Genomic DNA, 21567 nt, shown 5'->3' with positions numbered 1-21567 from the left:
CTGAAATAAAAGATCCCATATGCACTAAAAGTTTATTTCTCTCAAATGTTGTGCACAAATTTGTTTACATCCCTGTTAGTGAGAATTTCTCCTTTGCCAAGATAATCCATCCACCTGACAGGTGTGGCATATCAAGAAACTAATTAAACAGCATGATCATTACACAGGTGCAGCTTGTACTGGGGACAATAAAAGGCCACTCTAAAATGTGCAGTTTTGTCACACAACACAATGCCACAGATGTCTCAAGTTTTGAGGGAGCGTACAATTGGCATGCTGACTGCAGGAATGTCCACCAGAGCTATTGCCAGAAAATGTAATGTTAATTTCTCTACCATAAATCGTCTCCAACGTTGTTTTAGAGAATTTGGCAGTACGTCCAACTGGCCTCACAACTGCAGACCACGTGTAACTGGCCAGTCATGTGAAATCCATAGATTATGGCCTAATTTATTTGTTTCAATTGACTTATTTCCTTATATGAACTGTAACTCAGTAAAATCGTTTAAATTGTTGCATGTTGCGTTTATATTTTTGTTCAGTATATATCCCACTAGATAATTAGGTGAGATTGCAAACAGAGGCAGACATGCCAGTGCCAAGCCACTAAGTGGTGTAAAGTAAATGAGCTGGTAAAAGGATGAGATTAGAGAGAGGAGGAGCTAATGAGGTAGGTGCACGGGAGAGGGGAAAGAGGGCATAGATTAGGGTTAATGCATCTCTCTTAGAGTTAAGTCAAGAGTCTGCACTTTTGAGTTGGTTAGAAGATATTGTTTTAGGAACATACAGTGCATTCGGAAAGTATTCAGACCGCTTGACTTTTTCCACGTTTTGTAACGTTACAACCTTATTCTAAAATTGATTAAATTAATTTTTCCCCTCATAAATCTAAATACAATACCCCATAATGACAAAGCAAAAACAGCTTTTTATAAATGTATGCAAATGTTAAAAAAACAAAAACAGAAATACCTTATTTACATAAGTATTCAGACCCTTTGCTATGAGACTCGAAATTGAGCTCAGGTGCATCCTGTTTCCATTGATCATCCTTGAGATGTTTCTACAACTTGATTGGAGTCCACCTGTGGTGAATTCAATTGATTGGACATGATTTGGAAAGGCACACACCTGTCTATATAAGGTCCCACAGTTGGCAGTGCATGTCATAGCAAAAAACAAGCCACAAGGTCGAAGGAATTGTCCATAGAGCTCCGAGACAGGATTGTGTCGAGGCACAGATCTGGGGAAGGGTATCAAAAAATATCTGCAGCATTGAAGGTCCCCAAGAGCACAGTGGCCTCCATCCTTCTTAAATGGAAGAAGTTTGGAAACACCAAGACTCTTCCTAGAGCTGGCCACTCGGCCAAGCTGAGCAATCGGGGGAGAAGGGCCTTGGTAAGGGAGGTGACCAAGAACCCGATGGTCACTCTGACAGAGCTCAATAGTTCCTCTGTGGAGATGGGAGAACCTTCTAGAAAGACAACCATCTCTGCAGCACTCCACCAGTCAGGCCTTTATGGTAGAGTGGCCAGACGGAAGCCATTCCTCAGTAAAAGGCACATGACAGCCCGCTTGGAGTTTGCCAAAAGGCACCTAAAGGACTCTCAGACCATGAGAAATAAGATTTTCTACGGTGAAGCATGGTGGTGGCAGCATCATGCTGCGGGGATGTTTTTCAGCGGCAGGGACTGGGAGACTAGTCAGGATCAAGGGAAAGATGAACGGAGCAAAGTACAGAGAGATCCTTGATTAAAATCTGCTCCAGAGCGTTCAGGACCTCAGACTGGGGCGAAGGTTCACCTTCCAACAGGACAACAACCCTAAGCACACAGCCAAGACAAGGCAGGAGTGGCTTCGGGACAAGTCTCTGAATGTCCTTGAGTGGCCCAGCAAGAGCCCGGACATGAACCCGATCGTACATCTCTGGAGAGACCTGAAAATAGCTGTGCAGCGACGCTCCCCATCCAACCTGACAGAGCTTGAGAGGATCTGCAGAGAAGAATGGGAGAAACTCCCCAAATACAGGTGTGCCAAGCTTGTAGCGTCATACCCAAGAAGACTCGAAGCTGTAATCGCTGCCAAAGGTGCTTCAACAAAGTACTGAGTATAGGGTCTGAATACTGATGTAAATGTAATATTTCAGTTTTAAATTTTTTATAAATTAGCAAACATTTCAAAAAACCTATTTTTGCTTTGTCTGTATGGGGTATTGTGTAGATTGAGGGGGATAAAACAATGTAATCTATTTTAGAATAAGGCTGAAACCTAACAAAATTTGGAAAAACTCAAGGGGTCTGAATACTTTCCAAAGGCACTGCTTATACAGTACCATTCAAAGGTTTGGACACACCTACTCATTCAAGGGTTTTTCTTTATTTGTACTATTTTCTACATTGTAGAATAATAGTGAAGACATCAAAACTATGAAATAACACATACGGAATCATGTAGTAACCAAAAAAGTGTTAAACAAATCAAAATATATTTTATATTTGAGATTCTTCAAATAGCCACCCTTTGCCTTTATGAAAGCTTTGCACAATCTTGGCATTCTCTCAACCAGCTTCATGAGGAATGCTTTTCCAACAGTCTTGAAGGAGTTCCCACATATGCTAAGCACTTGTTGGCTGCTTTTCCTTCACTCTGCTATCCGACTCATCCCAAACCATCTCAATTGGGTTGAGATCGGGGGATTGTGGAGGCCAGGTCATCTGATACAGCACTCCATCACTCTCCTTCTTGATAAAATAGCCCTTACACAGCCTGGAGGTGTGTTGGGTCATTGTCCTGTTGAAAAACAAATGATAGTCCCACTAAGCCCAAACCAGATGGGATGGCGTATCGCTGCAGAATGCTGTGGTAGCCATGCTGGTTAAGTGTGCCTTGAATTCGAAATAAATCACAGACAGTGTCACTAGCAAAGCACCCCCACCATAACACCTCCTCCGCCATGCTTTACGGTGGGAAATACATATGCGGAGATCATCCGTTCACCCACACCGCGTCTCACAAAGACACAGCGGTTGGAACCACAAATCTCCAATTTGGACTCCATACCTGTTATGATGAGTTTCTAGGGTATCAAGTGATTACGAATGTAAGGATGTACTTAGACACTTTTGATGGGGATTTAATATAAGATATTTAATATGGTACCATGGTTAGTTATCGCAGACAAAGGACATAGCCCTGCCTCTGCCATCTTCCAACTCCACAACAAAGATCCACTCTCTATATATATATACACTCTGTTACAAGTATCTCCACGAACATCTGGTAAACCTCCATGGGCACTCCCTTTCTTTGATGTTATTACCCTTTACCCCTGTCACTATATCACTATATCAATTACAATTACTCTGGCACCCCAATTGTGGAACAATGGTGGAACAAGCTCCCTCACGACGCCAGGACAGCGGAGTCACTCACCATCTTCCGGAGACACTTGAAACCCCACCTCTTTAAGGAATAACTTGGATAGGATAAAGTAATCCTTCTACCCCCCCTTACCCCACCCCCCCAAAAAAATAAATAATAATATTGTAAAGTGGTTGTCCCACTGGCTATCATAAGGTGAATGCACCAATTTGTAAGTCGCTCTGGATGAGAGCGTCTGCTAAATGACGAAAATGTAAATGTAAATGTATTCCAAGATCAACATCAGTAATCTACTCTGACATAAGGAATGCAGACTCCGTGGCACCAAACCACTTATCTACTAACTCTCCCCTGGTCCACACAATACTATGACATGACATCATTACAATACCAAAGGACAAATTTCCACCGGTCTGATGTCCATTGCTCGTGTTTAAGAAGGAAAGAAATTCCACAAATTAACTTTTAAGAAGGCACACCTGTTAATTGAAATGCATTCCAGGTGACTACCTCATGAAGCTGGTTGAGAGAATGCCAAGAATGTGCAAATTCTGTCATCATGGCTATTTGAAGAATCTCAAATATAAATATATTTTGATTTGTTTAACACTTTTTTGGTTACTACATGATTCCATATAAAAATTAAGAAAGACCCTTGAATGAGTAGGTGTGTCCAAACTTTTGACTGGTAGTGTATATTCCTGGCATAAGGTAGAGGTGGTAGAGCAATGAAGAGCATGTCATAGTTTCTCTACAATGGAGCCTGAGAGGAGCAGAGCTGGAGTGGAGCAGAGCAGTAAATACACTGTTTGGCAGCAGTGGTGTCCACTGAACATCTGCCAAGAATTAGTGACCCTGCAGAAAGCCGCTGTGCCAGGCGCTGGTATTGAGGAGGGGGAGGAAGCAAGAGAGATAGAGGAAAGGAGAGAGAGGGAGCAATGGGGAGAGAAAGAGAGTGAGACAGTGAGAGGGGTCATGCATGGGAAACTGAGAATTGGGGAGGGGGTGGCACGGGGGAGAATCTGGAGAAAGAGAGAGAGAGTGCTGTGTGTGAGAGAGAGAGTGCTGTGTGAGAGCGAGAGCTGTGCGAGCGAGAGCTGAGTGAGAGAGAGAGAGAGAGAGAGAGAGAGAGAGAGCTGTGTGAGAGAGAGAGGTATTTGAAAGGTGTGCCAATAGCCTGATGGTTCTGTTTTGTTTGGGGGTTGGGAGGTTCGCATGTGCTCCGATAGCATTGAAAAACAGACTCAGTTTCACCTTCAATGTTTATTTTTTGGACATCTCTCCCTCCAATTCCCCCTAAAACATCTGACCTCTTTTCACCTCCATTTAAACATTTTGTTTATTTTCTCTTTTTCATGAGTCACTACTACACATCCCCCTCTGCCCTCTTTTGACATCCTGTCGGAGGAATGAGAGAAAGAGAGGAGAGTATCCTTTTCTACCCTCAAAACGACTAGTGCCTCCTCTCCTCAGCCTGTCTGCCTCAGGAGCTGGCCTGTCCTCCCCTATAAGTCTATGGTACTCTCCCAGTCCCCCTGCCTGCTCTCCTGACTGTGTGGCCTCTCTGTCGCCCCCTGCCTGTAGATGCTGCAGCCTCAGTTCAAGCCGCACGCTATCCAGCAGGTGCTGCTGCGACTGTTCCAGGTGCTCCCAGGCCGCTCCCCCTATGGCTCCTGGGACCCCGCCCGCTGCCTGCGCTGTGCCGTGGTGGGGAACTCTGGCAACCTGCGCGGGGCCGGATACGGGCCAACCATTGACGGCCACAACTACATCATGAGGTGAGGGAGGGAGAGGGGTTGGTGGGAGAGGGGGTTAGAACATGTTAGGTTAATCTGTTTAGTAGCTGGTAAGTTCTATTATGTGTTGTGCTATAATGCTACTGTAGGTTATTTACAGTTATTGTATATCTACAGAACATAATAATAATAATAATATGCCATTTAGCAGACGCTTTTATCCAAAGCGACTTACAGTCATGCGTGCATACATTTTTTGTGTATGGGTGGTCCCGGGGATCGAACCCACTACCTTGGCGTTACAAGCGCCGTGCTCTACTAGCTGAGCTACAGAGGACCACAACATAGTGTACTATTACAGTTGGTGGGGTAGGGGTGGGAGGAGTAATGACCTCAACAATGGGTTTTGCTGATGTCTTGAATTTGTTTTTATAAAACCTTTATTTTATACTCAAGTATTAACACAAATAATGGCACACTGTGCCTTTTCAGAAATTAAACAACAAATGTGTCATTCCTAAATAAAAATGTAAACATAAAAATAAATTAAATAAAAATACAAAAAGCATATAAACTCATCAAAAAAAGAAACGTCCCTTTTTCAGGACCCTGTCTTTCAAAGATAATTCGTAAAAATCCAAATAACTTCACAGATCTTCATTGTAAAGGGTTTAAACACAGTTTCCCATGCTTGTTCAATGAACCATAAACAATTAATGAACATGCACCTGTGGAATGGTCGTTAAGACTAACAGCCTACAGACGGTAGGCAATTAAGGTCACAGTTATGAAAACGTAGGACACTAAAGAGGCCTTTCTACTGACTCTGAAAAACACCAAAAGAAAGATGCCCAGGGTCCCTGCTCATCTGCGTGAACGTGCCTTAGGCATGCTGCAAGGAGGCATGAGGACTGCAGATGTGGCCAGGACAATAAATTGCAATGTCCGTACTGTGAGACGTCTAAGACAGCTCTACAGGGGGACAGGACGGACAGCTGATCGTCTTCGCAGTGGCTATTAAGCATAACCCACTCTTCTTGTGACTATTAAGCATAACCCACTCTTCTGCTGACAGAGCCTTCCTGCAGCTTCCCAGCAGTTGTCCGACAATCCTTTCCGACCTCACCCCCAAATGTTCAGCCACCCGTCCTCCATCCATTAAGGTGGGCCCAGCCATAGCCATTAACTGTTTTAGGGTGATGATTTTGTGGAACAGCTGCAGTTGTACAATCCAGTCTTGCCCCATACACCAGAGGTTCCTCCAGCAGCCAATGCACTGACTCCGCTGAAGTGTGTCTGGACACCTTCATTATGCTCCAAACCCTAAGAAGGCCTCTGTAAAAAGGAGGTACTCCCTCCCTAGAGATCTGGCTACTATCAACCAAAAATAAAGCCTTCTTTAAACCTAATCCCGCGACCTGCTGTAATACAAGACCTGCCATCCCTCTCCAAACCACATTTTCCAGTCAATAAAGCAACCTTTAAATAAACTGAAACCGGAAAGCAGCAGCCCTACTAGCAAGATGTACAATACCTTGTCCCCCCTCCTCTTTTGACAAATACAAACACTTTGTGGAACCCAATGATGTTTATCCCAAAATAAATCTACAATAATCGGCTGTATCTTAGCGAGAAGGCCAGATGGTAGCTCTAAAACTGACAACCGATGCCACAGTGCAGAGGCAACCACATTGTTAAGAATAATAGTGCGCCCCCTGTATGACATACAAGATAACAACCAATGCCATCTCCTCATCCTCCCTTCCACAATTTCAACCACCCCATTCCATTTTTTTCCCATAGTCCCCTCACTTCCTAGGTACACTCCAAGATACTTAAAACCTCCCGTACACCATCCCAGTCCCCCTGGCAAAGCCATGATCCCTCCAGACCGTTTTCCAATCTGTAAAGCACAACATTTTTCCCAATTTACCTTTGCAGTGGATATTCCCCTTAACCGATCAACCAAGAGACTCAAACTATCCACCTCTGCTTGATTTTTCACTAAAATAACTACATCATCAGCATAGGCTGAGAGACGAATAGGAGGAATATCCTCTGAAAGGTACACCCCTTCAATGCGACTTCTAATGCTATTTAGTAGTGGCTCTATAGCGATGGCATACAGTGGGGGGAAAAAGTATTTAGTCAGCCACCAATTGTGCAAGTTCTCCCACTTAAAAAGATGAGAGAGGCCTGTAATTTTCATCATAGGTACATGTCAACTATGTCAGACAAATTGAGGAAGAAAAATCCAGAAAATCACATTGTAGGATTTTTTATGAATTTATTTGCAAAATATGGTGGAAAATAATTATTTGGTCACCTACAAACAAGCAAGATTTCTGGCTCTCACAGACCTGTAACTTCTTCTTTAAGAGGCTCCTCTGTCCTCCACTCGTTACCTGTATTAATGGCACCTGTTTGAACTTGTTATCAGTATAAAAGACACCTGTCCACAACCTCAAACAGTCACACTCCAAACTCCACTATGGCCAAGACCAAAGAACTGTCAAAGGACACCAGAAACAAAATTGTAGACCTGCACCAGGCTGGGAATACTGAATCTGCAATAGGTAAGCAGCTTGGTTTGAAGAAATCAACTGTGGGAGCAATTATTAGGAAATGGAAGACATACAAGACCACTGATAATCTCCCTCGATCTGGGGCTCCACACAAGATCTCACCCCGTGGGGTCAAAATGATCACAAGAACGGTGAGCAAAAATCCCAGAACCACACAGGGGTCCTAGTGAATGACCTGCAGAGAGCTGGGACCAAAGTAACAAAGCCTACCATCAGTAACACACTATGCCGCCAGGGACTCAAATCCTGCAGTGCAAATCCTGCAGTGCCCCCTGCTTAAGCCAGTACATGTCCAGGCCCGTCTGAAGTTTGCTAGAGTGCATTTGGATGATCCAGAAGAGGATTGGGAGAATGTCATATGGTCAGATGAAACCAAAATATAACTTTTTGGTAAAAACTCAACTCGTCGTGTTTGGAGGACAAAGAATGCTGAGTTGCATCCAAAGAACACCATACCTACTGTGAAGCATGGGGGTGGAAACATCATGCTTTGGGGCTGTTTTTCTGCAAAGGGACCAGGACAACTGATCCGTGTAAAGGAAAGAATGAATGGGGCCATGTATCGTGAGATTTTGAGTGAAAACCTCCTTCCATCAGCAAGGGCATTGAAGATGAAACGTGGCTGGGTCTTTCAGCATGACAATGATCCCAAACACACCGCCCGGGCAACGAAGGAGTGGCTTCGTAAGAAGCATTTCAAGGTCCTGGAGTGGCCTAGCCAGTCTCCAGATCTCCACCCCATAGAATATCTTTGGAGGGAGTTGAAAGTCTGTGTTGCCCAGCGACAGCCCCAAAACATCACTGCTCTAGAGGAGATCTGCATGGAGGAATGGGCCAAAATACCAGCAACAGTGTGTGAAAACCTTGTGAAGACTTACAGAAAACGTTTGACCTGTGTCATTGCCAACAAAGGGTATATAACAAAGTATTGAGAAACTTTTGTTATTGACCAAATACTTATTTTCCACCATAATTTGCAAATAAATTCAGAAAAAATCCTACAATGTGATTTTCTGGATTTTTTTTCTCAATTTGTCTGTCATAGTTGACGTGTACCTATGATGAAAATTACAGGCCTCTCTCATCTTTTTAAGTGGGAGAACTTGCACAATTGGTGGCTGACTAAATACTTTTTTCCCCACTGTATAACATTCCCGACAAAGAACACCCCTGCCTAATACCTCTACACACTTTAAAAGGAGCACTCAAGCCACCGCTAACTTTCAATACACTTTCAATGTCACCATATATCACCCTGATCATGGCAATAAAACCAAAACTGAAACCAAATGCCTCAAAAGTGTGCCATAAGTATTGATGTTCAACTCGGTCAAATGCCTTTTCCTGATCAATTGAAATTAGACCAGCATCCAACCCAATAGCCCTAGAGACATCCAAAAAATCCAGAATCAGATCAATGTTATCCCCTATCTGCCTGCCGGGAACACAGTAGGACTGGTCCGTATGTATGATTTGCCCCATCACCTCCCTCAGCCTGTTGGACAAAGCATTGGACAGGATCTTATAATCAGTGCACAATAAAGCCACCGGCCTCCAGTTCTTCACCTCCCTAGGGTCACCCTTTTTTGGCAGTAGGGTGAGGACAGCCCTCCTGCAGCTTATCGGTAGTAACCCTACGGGCAAACTATCGTTAACTACTGCTAGCCAATCCTCTCCCAACATAGTCCAAAAATACTTTAAAAAGTCAACGGGAAGCCCATCAATACCTGGCGCCCTTCCATTTTCCATGCCTTTTAATGCAGTGTATAGCTCCTGCAAAGTCAATGGTTGCTCTAGCTCAACCTGAGCTTCTGCAGCCACCTGTGGGAGCCCATCAAGGAACTGCTGTGTCACTGTTTTATTCTCTTTGTACTCACATTTGTAGAGCTCAGCATAGAACTCTACTGCCCACTTTCTAATTTCACTAGGGCTAGTGAGCTCCTGTCCAACAGCTGATTTGAGGCAATGAATAAATCTTCTTTGTCCATTCCTTTTCTCTAAACCCACATTTTTTTGGGATGAGGCATCCATTTCAGAGATTCTCTGAAACGTACTTCTCACCAATGACCCCTGTGCTCTGAAACACAGCAGGTCTGCCAATGCGGCTTTTTTCCTCTTGAGGGCCTGAGTATGGCCTCGATCTCCTGTGGTCTCAACCAACGTCAGGAGTTCCACTATTTCAGACTCTAGGGCTTTCATTGATCTGGTGATGTCTTTGGTGACATTCATTCTGTATTGATTACAGAATTGTTGGATCTGGATTTCCCCTATATCCAACCATTGTTGAAGGGATACAAAAATTGCCTTTTGAGACCTCCACCTCTCCCAGAAAAAACTAAAACATTTCGTGAAGTGAGCATCACTCAATAAAGTTATATTAAAATGCCAGTATGCGCTTTTGGGTTTTACAGCATTAATGAATACCACCTCAGTTATTAAACAATGATCAGAAAATCCCACTGGGGTTATCACACTTGATTTACAGACCTGAGATTGATGCTCAAAACAATAAAACCTATCTAACCTGACCAGAGAGATGGTGTTCTCTCTCACGTGGGCCCATGTGTACTGTCTCGTCCCTCCATGTTGACTCCGCCAAATATCACACAGTTCATGTGTTACAAAAAGGCGTTTTAAAAAAGGTCTTGAGGCTATATGAGGTTCTTTGTGATTTCTATCTAAATCGCTGACTGTGCAGTTAAAATCCCCAGCAAGATATAAATAATCATCAGTATTACATTTACATACAGTGGGGAAAAAAAGTATTTAGTCAGCCACCAATTGTGCAAGTTCTCCCACTTAAAAAGATGAGAGAGGCCTGTAATTTTCATCATAGGTACACGTCAACTATGACAGACAAAATTAGATTTTTTTTCTCCAGAAAATCACATTGTAGGATTTTTAATGAATTTATTTGCAAACTATGGTGGAAAATAAGTATTTGGTCAATAACAAAAGTTTCTCAATACTTTGTTATATACCCTTTGTTGGCAATGACACAGGTCAAACGTTTTCTGTAAGTCTTCACAAGGTTTTCACACACTGTTGCTGGTATTTTGGCCCATTCCTCCATGCAGATCTCCTCTAGAGCAGTGATGTTTTGGGGCTGTCGTGGACAACACGGACTTTCAACTCCCTCCAAAGATTTTCTATGGGGTTGAGATCTGGAGACTGGCCAGGCCACTATAGGACCTTGAAATGCTTCTTACGAAGCCACTCCTTCGTTGCCCGGGCGGTGTGTTTGGGATCATTGTCATGCTGAAAGACCCAGCCACGTTTCATCTTCAATGCCCTTGCTGATGGAAGGAGGTTTTCACTCAAAATCTCACGATACATGGCCCCATTCATTCTTTCCTTTACACGGATCAGTCGTCCTGGTCCCTTTGCAGAAAAACAGCCCCAAAGCATGATGTTTCCACCCCCATTCTTCACAGTAGGTATGGTGTTCTTTGGATGCAACTCAGCATTCTTTGTCCTCCAAACACGACGAGTTGAGTTTTTACCAAAAAGTTATATTTTGGTTTCATCTGACCATATGACATTCTCCCAATCCTCTTCTGGATTATCCAAATGCACTATAGCAAACTTCAGACGGGCCTGGACATGTACTGGCTTAAGCAGGGGGACACGTCTGGCACTGCAGGATTTGAGTCCCTGGCGGCGTAGTGTGTTACTGATGGTAGGCTTTGTTACTTTGGTCCCAGCTCTCTGCAGGTCATTCACTAGGTCCCCCCGTGTGGTTCTGGGATTTTTGCTCATCGTTCTTGTGATCATTTTGACCCCACGGGGTGAGATCTTGCGTGGAGCCCCAGATCGAGGGAGATTATCAGTGGTCTTGTATGTCTTCCATTTCCTAATAATTGCTCCCACAGTTGATTTCTTCAAACCAAGCTGCTTACCTATTGAAGATTCAGTCTTCCCAGCCTGGTGCAGGTCTACAATTTTGTTTCTGGTGTCCTTTGACAGCTCTTTGGTCTTGGCCATAGTGGAGTTTGGAGTGTGACTGTTTGAGGTTGTGGACAGGTGTCTTTTATACTGATAACAAGTTGAAACAGGTGCCATTAATACAGATAACGAGTGGAGGACAGAGGAGCCTTTAAAGAAGAAGTTACAGGTCTGTGAGAGCCAGAAATCTTGCTTGTTTGTAGGTGACCAAATACTTATTTTCCACCATAATTTGCAAATAAATTCATAAAAAATCCTACAATGTGATTTTCTGGATTTTTTTTTCTGAATTTGTCTGTCATAGTTGACGTGTACCTATGATGAAAATTACAGGCCTCTCTCATCTTTTTAAGTGGGAGAACTTGCACAATTGGTGGCTGACTAAATAGTTTTTTCCCCCACTGTATATACACTGCTCAAAAAAATAAAGGGAACACTTAAACAACACAATGTAACTCCAAGTCAATCACACTTCTGTGAAATCAAACTGTCCACTTAGGAAGCAACACTGATTGACCATAAATGTCACATGCTGTTGTGCAAATGGAATAGACAACAGGTGGAAATTATAGGCAATTAGCAAGACACCCCCAATAAAGAAGTGGTTCTTCAGGTGGTGACCACAGACCACTTCTCAGTTCCTATGCTTCCTGGTTGATGTTTTGGTCACTTTTGAATGCTGGCGGTGCTTTCACTCTAGTGGTAGCATGAGACGGAGTCTACAACCCACACAAGTGGCTCAGGTAGTGCAGCTCATCCAGGATGGCACATCAATGCGAGCTGTGGCAAGAAGGTATGCTGTGTCTGTCAGCATAGTGTCCAGAGCATGGAGGCGCTACCAGGAGACAGGCCAGTACATCAGGAGACGTGGAGGAGGCCGTAGGAGGGCAACAACCCAGCAGCAGGACCGCTACCTCCGCCTTTGTGCAAGGAGGAGCAGGAGGAGCACTGCCAGAGCCCTGCAAAATGACCTCCAGCAGGCCACAAATGTGCATGTGTCTGCTCAAACGGTCAGAAACAGACTCCATGAGGGTGGTATGAGGGCCCAACGTCCACAGGTGGGGGTTGTGCTTACAGCCCAACACCGTGCAGGAGGTTTGGCATTTGCCAGAGAACACCAAGACTGGCAAATTCGCCACTGGCGCCCTGTGCTCTTCACAGATGAAAGCAGGTTCACACTGAGCACGTGACAGACGTGACAGAGTCTGGAGACGCCGTGGAGAACGTTCTGCTGCCTGCAACATCCTCCAGCATGACCGGTTTGGCGGTGGGTCAGTTATGGTGTGGGGTGGCATTTCTTTTGGGGGCCGCACAGCCCTCCATGTGCTTGCCAGAGGTAGCCTGACTGCCATTAGGTATCGAGATGAGATCCTCAGACCCCTTGTGAGACCATATGCTGGTGCGGTTGGCCCTGGGTTCCTCCTAATGCAAGACAATTCTAGACCTCATGTGGCTGGAGTGTGTCAGCAGTTCCTGCAAGAGGAAGGCATTGATGCTATGGACTGGCTCGCCCATTCCCCAGACCTGAATCCAATTGAGCACATCTGGGACATCATGTCTCGCTCCATCCACCAACGCCACGTTGCACCACAGACTGTCCAGGAGTTGGCGGATGCTTTAGTCCAGGTCTGGGAGGAGATCCCTAAGGAGACCATCCGCCACCTCATCAGGAGCATGCCCAGGCGTTGTAGGGAGGTCATACAGGCACGTGGAGGCCACACACACTACTGAGCATCATTTTGACTTGTTTTAAGGACATTACATCAAAGTTGGATCAGCCTGTAGTGTGGTTTTCCACTTTAATTTTGAGGGTGACTCCAAATCCAGACCTCCATGGGTTGATACATTTGATTTCCATTGATAATTTTTGTGTGATTGTGTTGTCAGCACATTCAACTATGTAAAGAAAAAAGTATTTAATAAGATTCTTTCATTCATTCAGATCTAGGATGTGTTGTTTAAGTGTTCCCTTAATTTTTTTGAGCAGTGTATATATACATACATACACACACACACACACACACACACACACACACACACACACACAGACACACACACACACGCCAAAACCCAATAAAGTGAAAATAATTCGCTCCTGCTTCCCGACTCACTCCCAGCATGAGAGAGAGAGAGAGAGCCATCACCTACAGAGAGATGAACCTGGAGAAGAGTACCCTAAGCAAGCTGGTCCTGGGGCTCTGTTCACAAACACAAACAGACCCCACAGAGCCCCAGGACAACACACAACACAATTAGACCCAACCAAATCATGAGAAAACAAAAAGAGAATTACTTGACACATTGGAAAGAATTAACAAAAAAACAGAGCAAACTAGAATGCTATTTGGTCCTAAACAGAGAGTACACTGTGGCAGAATACCTGACCACTGTGACTGACCCAAACTTAAGGAAAGCTTTGACTATGTACAGACTCAGTGAGCATAGCCTTGCTATTGAGAAAGGCCACCGTAGGCAGACCTGGCTCTCAAGAGAAGACAGGCTATGTGCACACTGCCCACAAAATGAGGTGGAAACTGAGCTGCACTTCCTAACCTCCTGCCAAATGTATGACCATATTAGAGACACATATTTCTCTCAGATTACACAGATCCACAAAGAATTCGAAAACAAACCCTATTTTGATAAACTCCCTTATCTACTGGGTGAAATACCACAGTGTGCCATCACAGCAACAAGATTTGTGACCTGTTGCCACAAGAAAAGGGCAACCAGTGAAGAACAAACACCATTGTAAATACAACCCATATTTATGTTGATTTATTTTCCCATTTATACTTTAACTATTTGCACATTGTTAAAACACTGTATATAAGAAATGTCTTTATTATTTTGGAACTTCTGAGTGTAATGTTTACTGTTAATATTTATTGTTTATTTCAATTTTGTTTACTATCTACTTCACTTGCTTTGGCAATGTTAACATACGTTTCCCATGCCAATAAAGCCCTTAAATTGAAATGTGAGAGAGAGAGAGAGAGAGAGAGAGAGAGAGAGAGAGAGAGAGAGAGAGAGAGAGAGAGAGAGAGAGAGAGAGAGAGAGAGAGAGAGAGAAGAGAGAGAGAGAGAGAGAGAGAGAGAGAGAGAGAGGGAAGAGAGAGAGAGAGAGAGAGAGAGAGAGAGAGAGAGAGAGAGAGAGAGAGAGAGAGAGAGAGAGAGAGAGAGAGAGAGAGAGAGAGAGAGAGAGAGAGAGAGAGAGAGAGAGAGAGAGAGAGAGAGAGAGAGAGAGAGAGAGAGGAGAGAGAGAGAGAGAGAGAGAGCAGAGAAGAGAGAGAGAGAGACAGAGAGAGAAAAACAGAGAGAGAGAGAGAGAGAGAGAGAGAGAGAGAGATTTGCTGCCCTACTGCGTGGGCCAATCCAGCTACTGCTCTGTTTCCATGGTTTCTGCCTGTCTGTCGTTCTTCCCTAATGTCTTGATATCCCTCTGTCCGTGTGTCTGTCTATCATTAGAGCTGCTCCCAGTATGGTCTGATTACCTGTCTGTGTCTGTCAGGATCAATCTGGCCCCCACGGTGGGCTATGAGGAGGATGCAGGCAGCCACACCACCCACCACTTCATGTACCCAGAGAGTGCCAAGAACCTGGCAGCCAATGTCAGCTTCGTCCTGGTGCCTTTCAAGACCCTGGATCTGCTGTGGATCACCAGCGCACTCTCCACTGGACAGATTCGCTTGTGAGAGCAAAACTGCTAGCACACACACACACAGTCCATTCAGTTCCGGTCCTTGCCGTTCTGCAGCCATAAGCTAGACCAAAAAATGCTGCTAGACTAAAAAAAAGTCACAGTAAGCAAATTGACGTTGAAAAGACGACAAAAATATTCAATTTAGGTTCTGAATGAAAGGTGAAAATACGTATTTTTCGTATGTTTAAAATACATATTTTCCAGGACATTGAAAAGGCTTATTTTCCGGACATTGAAATCAGGTACATTTTCACTTTTGAATGAAAGTTGAAAATACTTATTTTCCGGATGTTGAAATCAGGCTAATTTTTGGTTCTGAATGAAAGTTGAAAAGACGTAATTAATAGACGTCTATGTATGGGCCAAATCAAGGCTGGTCCAGACCGGACAATAGACGTCTATGATTGGTTCATATCTGGTTCAGATTTGGTCCCGATCGAATTGTCCAAAATATGTCCAAAAGGCGTCGGCATCGGTCCGTGCTTAGTGTTGCCTGAAATTGAATTTTATGAATGCCCATCTATGCGGTAAGCTTACCGTTTGTAAAATACCCAAAGAAAGACGTCAGGTCTGGTCAGGAAGACCAAAAGACGTTGGCTTGTGCTTAATGGAGTGTAGCCTACTATGTTTGCCCACAATGGAATTTTGTGAATGCCCATCCATGTGGTAGGCCCACCATTTGTAAAACAGGTCATTGCATTGGCTTTATTAGTCCTGATTCCAATTTGTCTATTTAAGCTCTGAATATTAGCTACCCAACTTTATCAGAAGTTATCGCTAGCCTATTTGCAATGTTTACACAGCGGGAAATGCAGAAGTATAAAATTTTTCGCTATGATCAGCTTGTCAAAAATGGACCGATACAAACTTGAAACCACTGATCATGATAATGGGGTGAAACTCCTGGACAACAGTTGTGATTGTACATTTTACTTTGACCTGTCCTGTTTTTAGGATATGTTGTTTGTTAACATGACAGTGCATTTTTTTATTTGATTGAGCGCCATTTAGGTTAGGCTATTTGATCAGAGAAACCTGCATGATGTAAAAAGTGTCTGTCTCATTACATTGTCATACATGTTATCTCCAGCTTGTAGACTACAGAAAAGGCCACATACTCTTTCTACCATATCCTATATCTGCTACATTCTTTTTTTGATGGAACGTTGGTGGAGCGCCGCAGAGATGTGTCTTTCCAACAGCACCTTGGAGAGGTTCGCTGGGAGTGGACAAGCAAAATATTTTGCGCCCCTGCCTTTGACAAAGTGAGCACTGTTTATCACAGGGCGGAATCAACGCTCACATAAAAAGCATTTATGCCACTGGTTGAGAAAAATTGTCATTTTTGGGGGGCAGAATTATGTGAGGATTTATGTGTTGTTGTTGGAGTTGCGTCTTGGTCAGTTTAGCTCAGAAAATGCTGCCCTCGTCAATCTGCTGCCATAGGCGGATGCCTAATGAGCAGGCCGGCCCTGAGTCCATTTCTATTGTTTAACATAAACACACCTTTTCGCACTAGCACATTTTGTTCATATGTTCAAAGTGAACTGCTGGCTTCACAATCACACCTTCACAAACACATTGCCACTCTGCACTCTCTGCACTCTCTGTCTCTCTCTCTCTCTCTGTCTCTCTCTCTCTCTCTCTCTCTCTCTGTCTCTCTCTCTCTCTGTCTCTCTCTGTCTCTCTCTCTCTCTCTCTCTGTCTCTCTCTCTCTCTCTGTCTCTCTCTCTCTCTCGTCTCTCTCTCTCTCTCGTCTCTCTCTCTCTCTGTGTCTCTCTCTCTCTCTCTCTGTCTCTCTCTCTCTCTCTCTCTCTCTCTCTCTCTCTCTCTCTCTCTCTCTCTCTCTCTCTCTCTCTCTCTCTCTCTCTCTCTCTCTCTCTCTCTCTCTCTCTCTCTCTCTCTCTCTCTCTCTCTCTCTCTCTCTCTCTCTCTCTCTCATCCCATTCCAGGTCAGAGCACATCATCAACAGAGCACTCTCTCTGTGGAAAAGGAACAACGTGCCATCTGTGAATCAGTCAATCACTTCACAGAAATGTAGAAAGTAAAGGATAAAAGTGTGTTAAATCTCTTTCTCTCTCCCTTTATCACTCTCTCTTTCAGTACCTACGCCCCTGTGAAGCAGTTTCTACGGGTGGACAAGGATAAGGTGCTGATCTATATTTATAATCTCTCCCTCCAACCTTTGTCATGTATTTGTTCAATAGTGCACAGTTGTAAATAAATCTGTCTGTCTCCAATGTCATTGGTAAACCCAGCATGGTACACTGTGCTGCTATGTAATCTCCCCAGGTTCAGATCTTCAACCCAGCCTTCTTCAAGTACATCCATGACCGCTGGACCACGCACCACGGACGCTACCCTTCCACAGGCATGCTGGTCCTGTTCTTCGCTCTGCACGTGTGTGACGAGGTGAGGACCTCGCTAACACACACTCACACAAACACACAATACAGACACGTCTCTCGGCCAGTCTCTAGGCCAGTCTGTCTGCCTGTTTTAAAACGTTATCTTGTATTCCAGGTAAATGTGTTTGGCTTCGGCGCTGACAGTCGAGGCAACTGGCACCACTATTGGGAGCAGAACCGCTACTCTGGAGAGTTCCGGAAAACAGGGGTGCATGATGCAGACTATGAGGCCCTGATCATTGACTCGCTGGCTAAGGCTGGCAAGATCACAATTTTCCCAGGAAAGTGAGGCGGGCTGGATGTGTGGTGGGCTGGACAGGTTTACAGGAACACAAGAACACCTATCACCATTAGGCTTTTTGATGTTGTCATCTGCTTCTTTGTGCTTTGCATAGAGAGGAATCCAAAACACTACATTATACAATGCCTGCTTATCATGTTCCAGGATGGTAAGATGATGGTGGTTTTGGGTGACTACACTCTTCCCCCAACAGGCCTACCTCCATAGAAACAACAGAACTATAGAGGGGGCAGAGAAGTCTGGCCTAGCCACTGTATGGACCTTTGAACCAGTCCCCCCCTCTTGCTCAGCCACTGCGGGTTGAGTCATCACACACCTTAGGGGTCTCACACCCAGAGACTCAGCCCCCTCCCACTCTGTAGCCCCCACCCTTAATACCATGTCAACCAGTGACGGACACTGAGCTATCCCTGCCATGTCCACACCCACCTGTAGAGCTGCTGCTAAAGCCCCCTCGCCCCTGGGAGCTAGGAGTACTAGGTAGTTGAAGTTTACATGCTTTGAAGCCCAGAGGCTACTTCAAAATAAGAGTTCCTGTTGTAATTAAATGACTATCATGTTGAAGGTATGTACAGCCCACAGGGATTTGACCACATATACGGTATTAACGGTTTTATTTGTTTTAACCATTTTAAGTGACTAATCATCCTGCTGATTAGGTAAATTGGGGTGAGGCTTACACACAGTGAACAACACAAGCAGACATACAGATAAGACTAAAACCACTCACTCACTCACACACATACAGTGCCTTCAGAAAGTATTCATACCCCTTGACTTATTCCACATTTTGTTGTGTTGTACCCTGATTTCAAAATTGATTTTTTAAAAATCTCATCAACCTAAACACAATACCCCGTAATGACAAAGTGAAAACATGTTTTTAGAAATGTTTGCAAATTCATTGAAAATGAAGTGCAGAAATATCTAATTGACATACGTATTCACATCCCTGAGTCAATACATGTTAGAATCACCTTTCGCAGGGATTACAGCTGTGAGTCTTTCTGGGTAAATCTCTAAGAGCTTTGCACACCTGGATTGTACAATATTTGCACATTATTCTTTTGTAAATTCTTCAAATTCTGTCAAGTTGCTTGTTGATCATTGCTATACAGTCTTGCCATAGATCTTCAAGCTGATTTAAGTCAAAACTGTAACTAGGCCACTCCGGAACATTCAATGTCGTCTTGGTAAGCAACTCCAGTGTAAATTTGGCCTTGTGTTTTAGGTTATTGTCCTGCTAAAAGGTGAATTTGTCTCCCAGTGTCTGTTGGAAAGCAGACTGAACCAGGTTTTCCTCTAGGATTTTGCCTGTGCTTAGCTCTATTCCATTTATTTTTATCCTAAAAAAACTCCCTAGTCCTTGCTGATCACAAGCATACCTATGACATGATGCAGCCACCACTATGCTTGAAAATATGAAGAGTGGTACTCAGTGATGTGTTGTGTTGGATTTGCTCCAAACATATCACTTTTGTATTCAGGACAAAAAGTTAATTGCTTTGCCACATTTTTTCAGTATTACTTTAGTGCCCTGTTGCAAACAGGATGCATGTTTTGGAATATTCTGTACAGGATACCTTCTTTTCACTGTCAATTAGGTTAGTATTGTGGAGTAACTACAGTGTTTTTGCTCCATCCTCAGTTTTCTCCTATCACAGCCATTAAACTCTGTAACTGGCCTCATGGTGAGATCACTGAGAGGTTTCCTTCCTCTCCGGCAACTGATTTAGGAAGGACACTTGTATCTTTGTAGTGGCTGGATGTATTGATACATCATCCAAAGTATAATTAATAAGTTCACCATGCTCAAAGGGATATTCAATGTCAGCTTTTTTTTATTTATTTTTTTATCCACCAATAGGTGCCCTTCTTTGCGAGGCATTGGAAAACTTCCCTGGTCTTTGTGGTGGAATCTTTGTTTGAAATTCACTGCTCGACTGAGGGACCTTACAGGTAATTGTATGTGTGGGGTACAGAGATGAGGTAGTCATTCAAAAATCATGTTAAACAGTATTATTGCACACAGAGTGAGGCCATGCAACTTACTGTATTGTGACTTGTTTAGCACATTTTTACTCCTGAATTTATTTAGGCTTGCCATAACAAAGGGGTTGAATACTTATTGACTCAAGACATTTCAGCTTATCATTTTTTATTAATTTGTAAAAATATCGGAAAACATCATTCCACTTTGATATTTGGCCAGTGACAACAAATCTCAATTTAATACATTTAAATTTCAGGATGTAACACAACAAACTGTGGAAAAGGTAAAGGGGTGTGAATATTTTCTGAAGGCACTGTACATACATATTCTCCCACACATACACTCCGTTCACACAATGTTCTTGGTCAATTTGAGCCAATACCACTAAGCATAAAAGACTGATGAGTAAAAGAGCCCACACTAAGATGGCGTGTTGCCTCCTGCTGCCTGTTAAGAGATACTGCATCACTCTGAGGCCCAGACATTATGCATGCATAGGACAAACTGAAGGCTGTCTCTTCTGTGTCTAATGATGACAACTTGATAGATGAGAGTATTATGGCAGAACATAACTAAACCGACTGCTAGTAAAAAATGCCATTATATTTTCAGATCAGATGAGTAGTTACAAACAGAGTTTAGGAACTCTGACAAAAACTCAGGCTTTAGTCCTGGCTGTAGTAGTTATGAGCCAATTTGTCAATGTGACATTCTGGCCCTCACCCCAGTGCTCCAACCAGTTGAGAATGTGTGCTGTTGTGTAATCCTATGATGATATCATAACTATGGTCAATACCATCATATACTGTATGATATAATTGTATTATTTCCATCCTTTGCACATCATGACGTTCTTATCTGACACCATGACATTGTGTTGGGAAGGTCTCAGATCAGTGTAACTGACTCCTTTACATAGCCTATGTCTAATTTCAGTGTGGAATTTTAGTTGGTTTAAGTAAGTGTCTCTACCTGACACACACGCCTACTTTAAGTATGTTGTGCGTAGGGCTGGAACAATTACCATATAACCGTGTAACGGACGGTTATGGATGAAGACCGTCACGAAACTAAAATAACCCTCATAACCGTTAAAGATATATGTGTGTGTATGCATGCGTGTGGAATAAACAGCTGACTGAAGACGGGTCGGCCAGGTGACCGTGGTCATTTGGTTGACCAATAGCCGTCATCCAAAATTCCATGACCGTCCCAGCCATAGTTGTGCGTGTGTGTGAGAGAGCGAGAGCTGTAGAAATCATTGTGATTCTCTTAGTTTTGTCGAAGTTAGATTTTCAGGTAGAGCCCTCATAACAAATAGACACATATCAGTAATTTACAGCCATGTGACAACACACACATCCATGCTTGCGTGCCTTTTCCCAGTATTGTACATACAGTACCTTTCCTGCAGTGCACCATAAACCTCAGCTACAGTACACACGTGTGCCAACTTAAGTTTAATTTAGTAGTCATGCACAGCACATTCACACACCTACTATAAACACCTGCAC

General features: G+C 43.6%; 1 protein-coding gene across 1 annotated transcript in view; it reads left to right on the top strand.

Annotated features, from left to right (window-relative positions):
- LOC121576668 (CMP-N-acetylneuraminate-beta-galactosamide-alpha-2,3-sialyltransferase 2-like) overlaps window positions 1-18854 on the top strand; it is a 49420-nt gene extending 30566 nt beyond the window's left edge. Inside the window, exons 3-7 of the mRNA XM_041890013.2 lie at window positions 4966-5159; window positions 15159-15338; window positions 17455-17500; window positions 17644-17763; window positions 17875-18854. Coding sequence (XP_041745947.2) covers window positions 4966-5159; window positions 15159-15338; window positions 17455-17500; window positions 17644-17763; window positions 17875-18048 — 714 coding nt within the window. The 3' untranslated portion in view covers window positions 18049-18854. The remainder of the gene's footprint in view (window positions 1-4965; window positions 5160-15158; window positions 15339-17454; window positions 17501-17643; window positions 17764-17874) is intronic.
- The last annotated feature ends 2713 nt before the right edge of the window (window positions 18855-21567 follow it).

Source organism: Coregonus clupeaformis, chromosome 29 (genome assembly GCF_020615455.1).
Source record: "Coregonus clupeaformis isolate EN_2021a chromosome 29, ASM2061545v1, whole genome shotgun sequence".
NCBI lineage: Eukaryota > Metazoa > Chordata > Actinopteri > Salmoniformes > Salmonidae > Coregonus > Coregonus clupeaformis.
The sequence above is the reverse complement of the archived record's forward strand: the minus strand, read 5'-3'. Positions and strand labels throughout refer to the sequence as shown.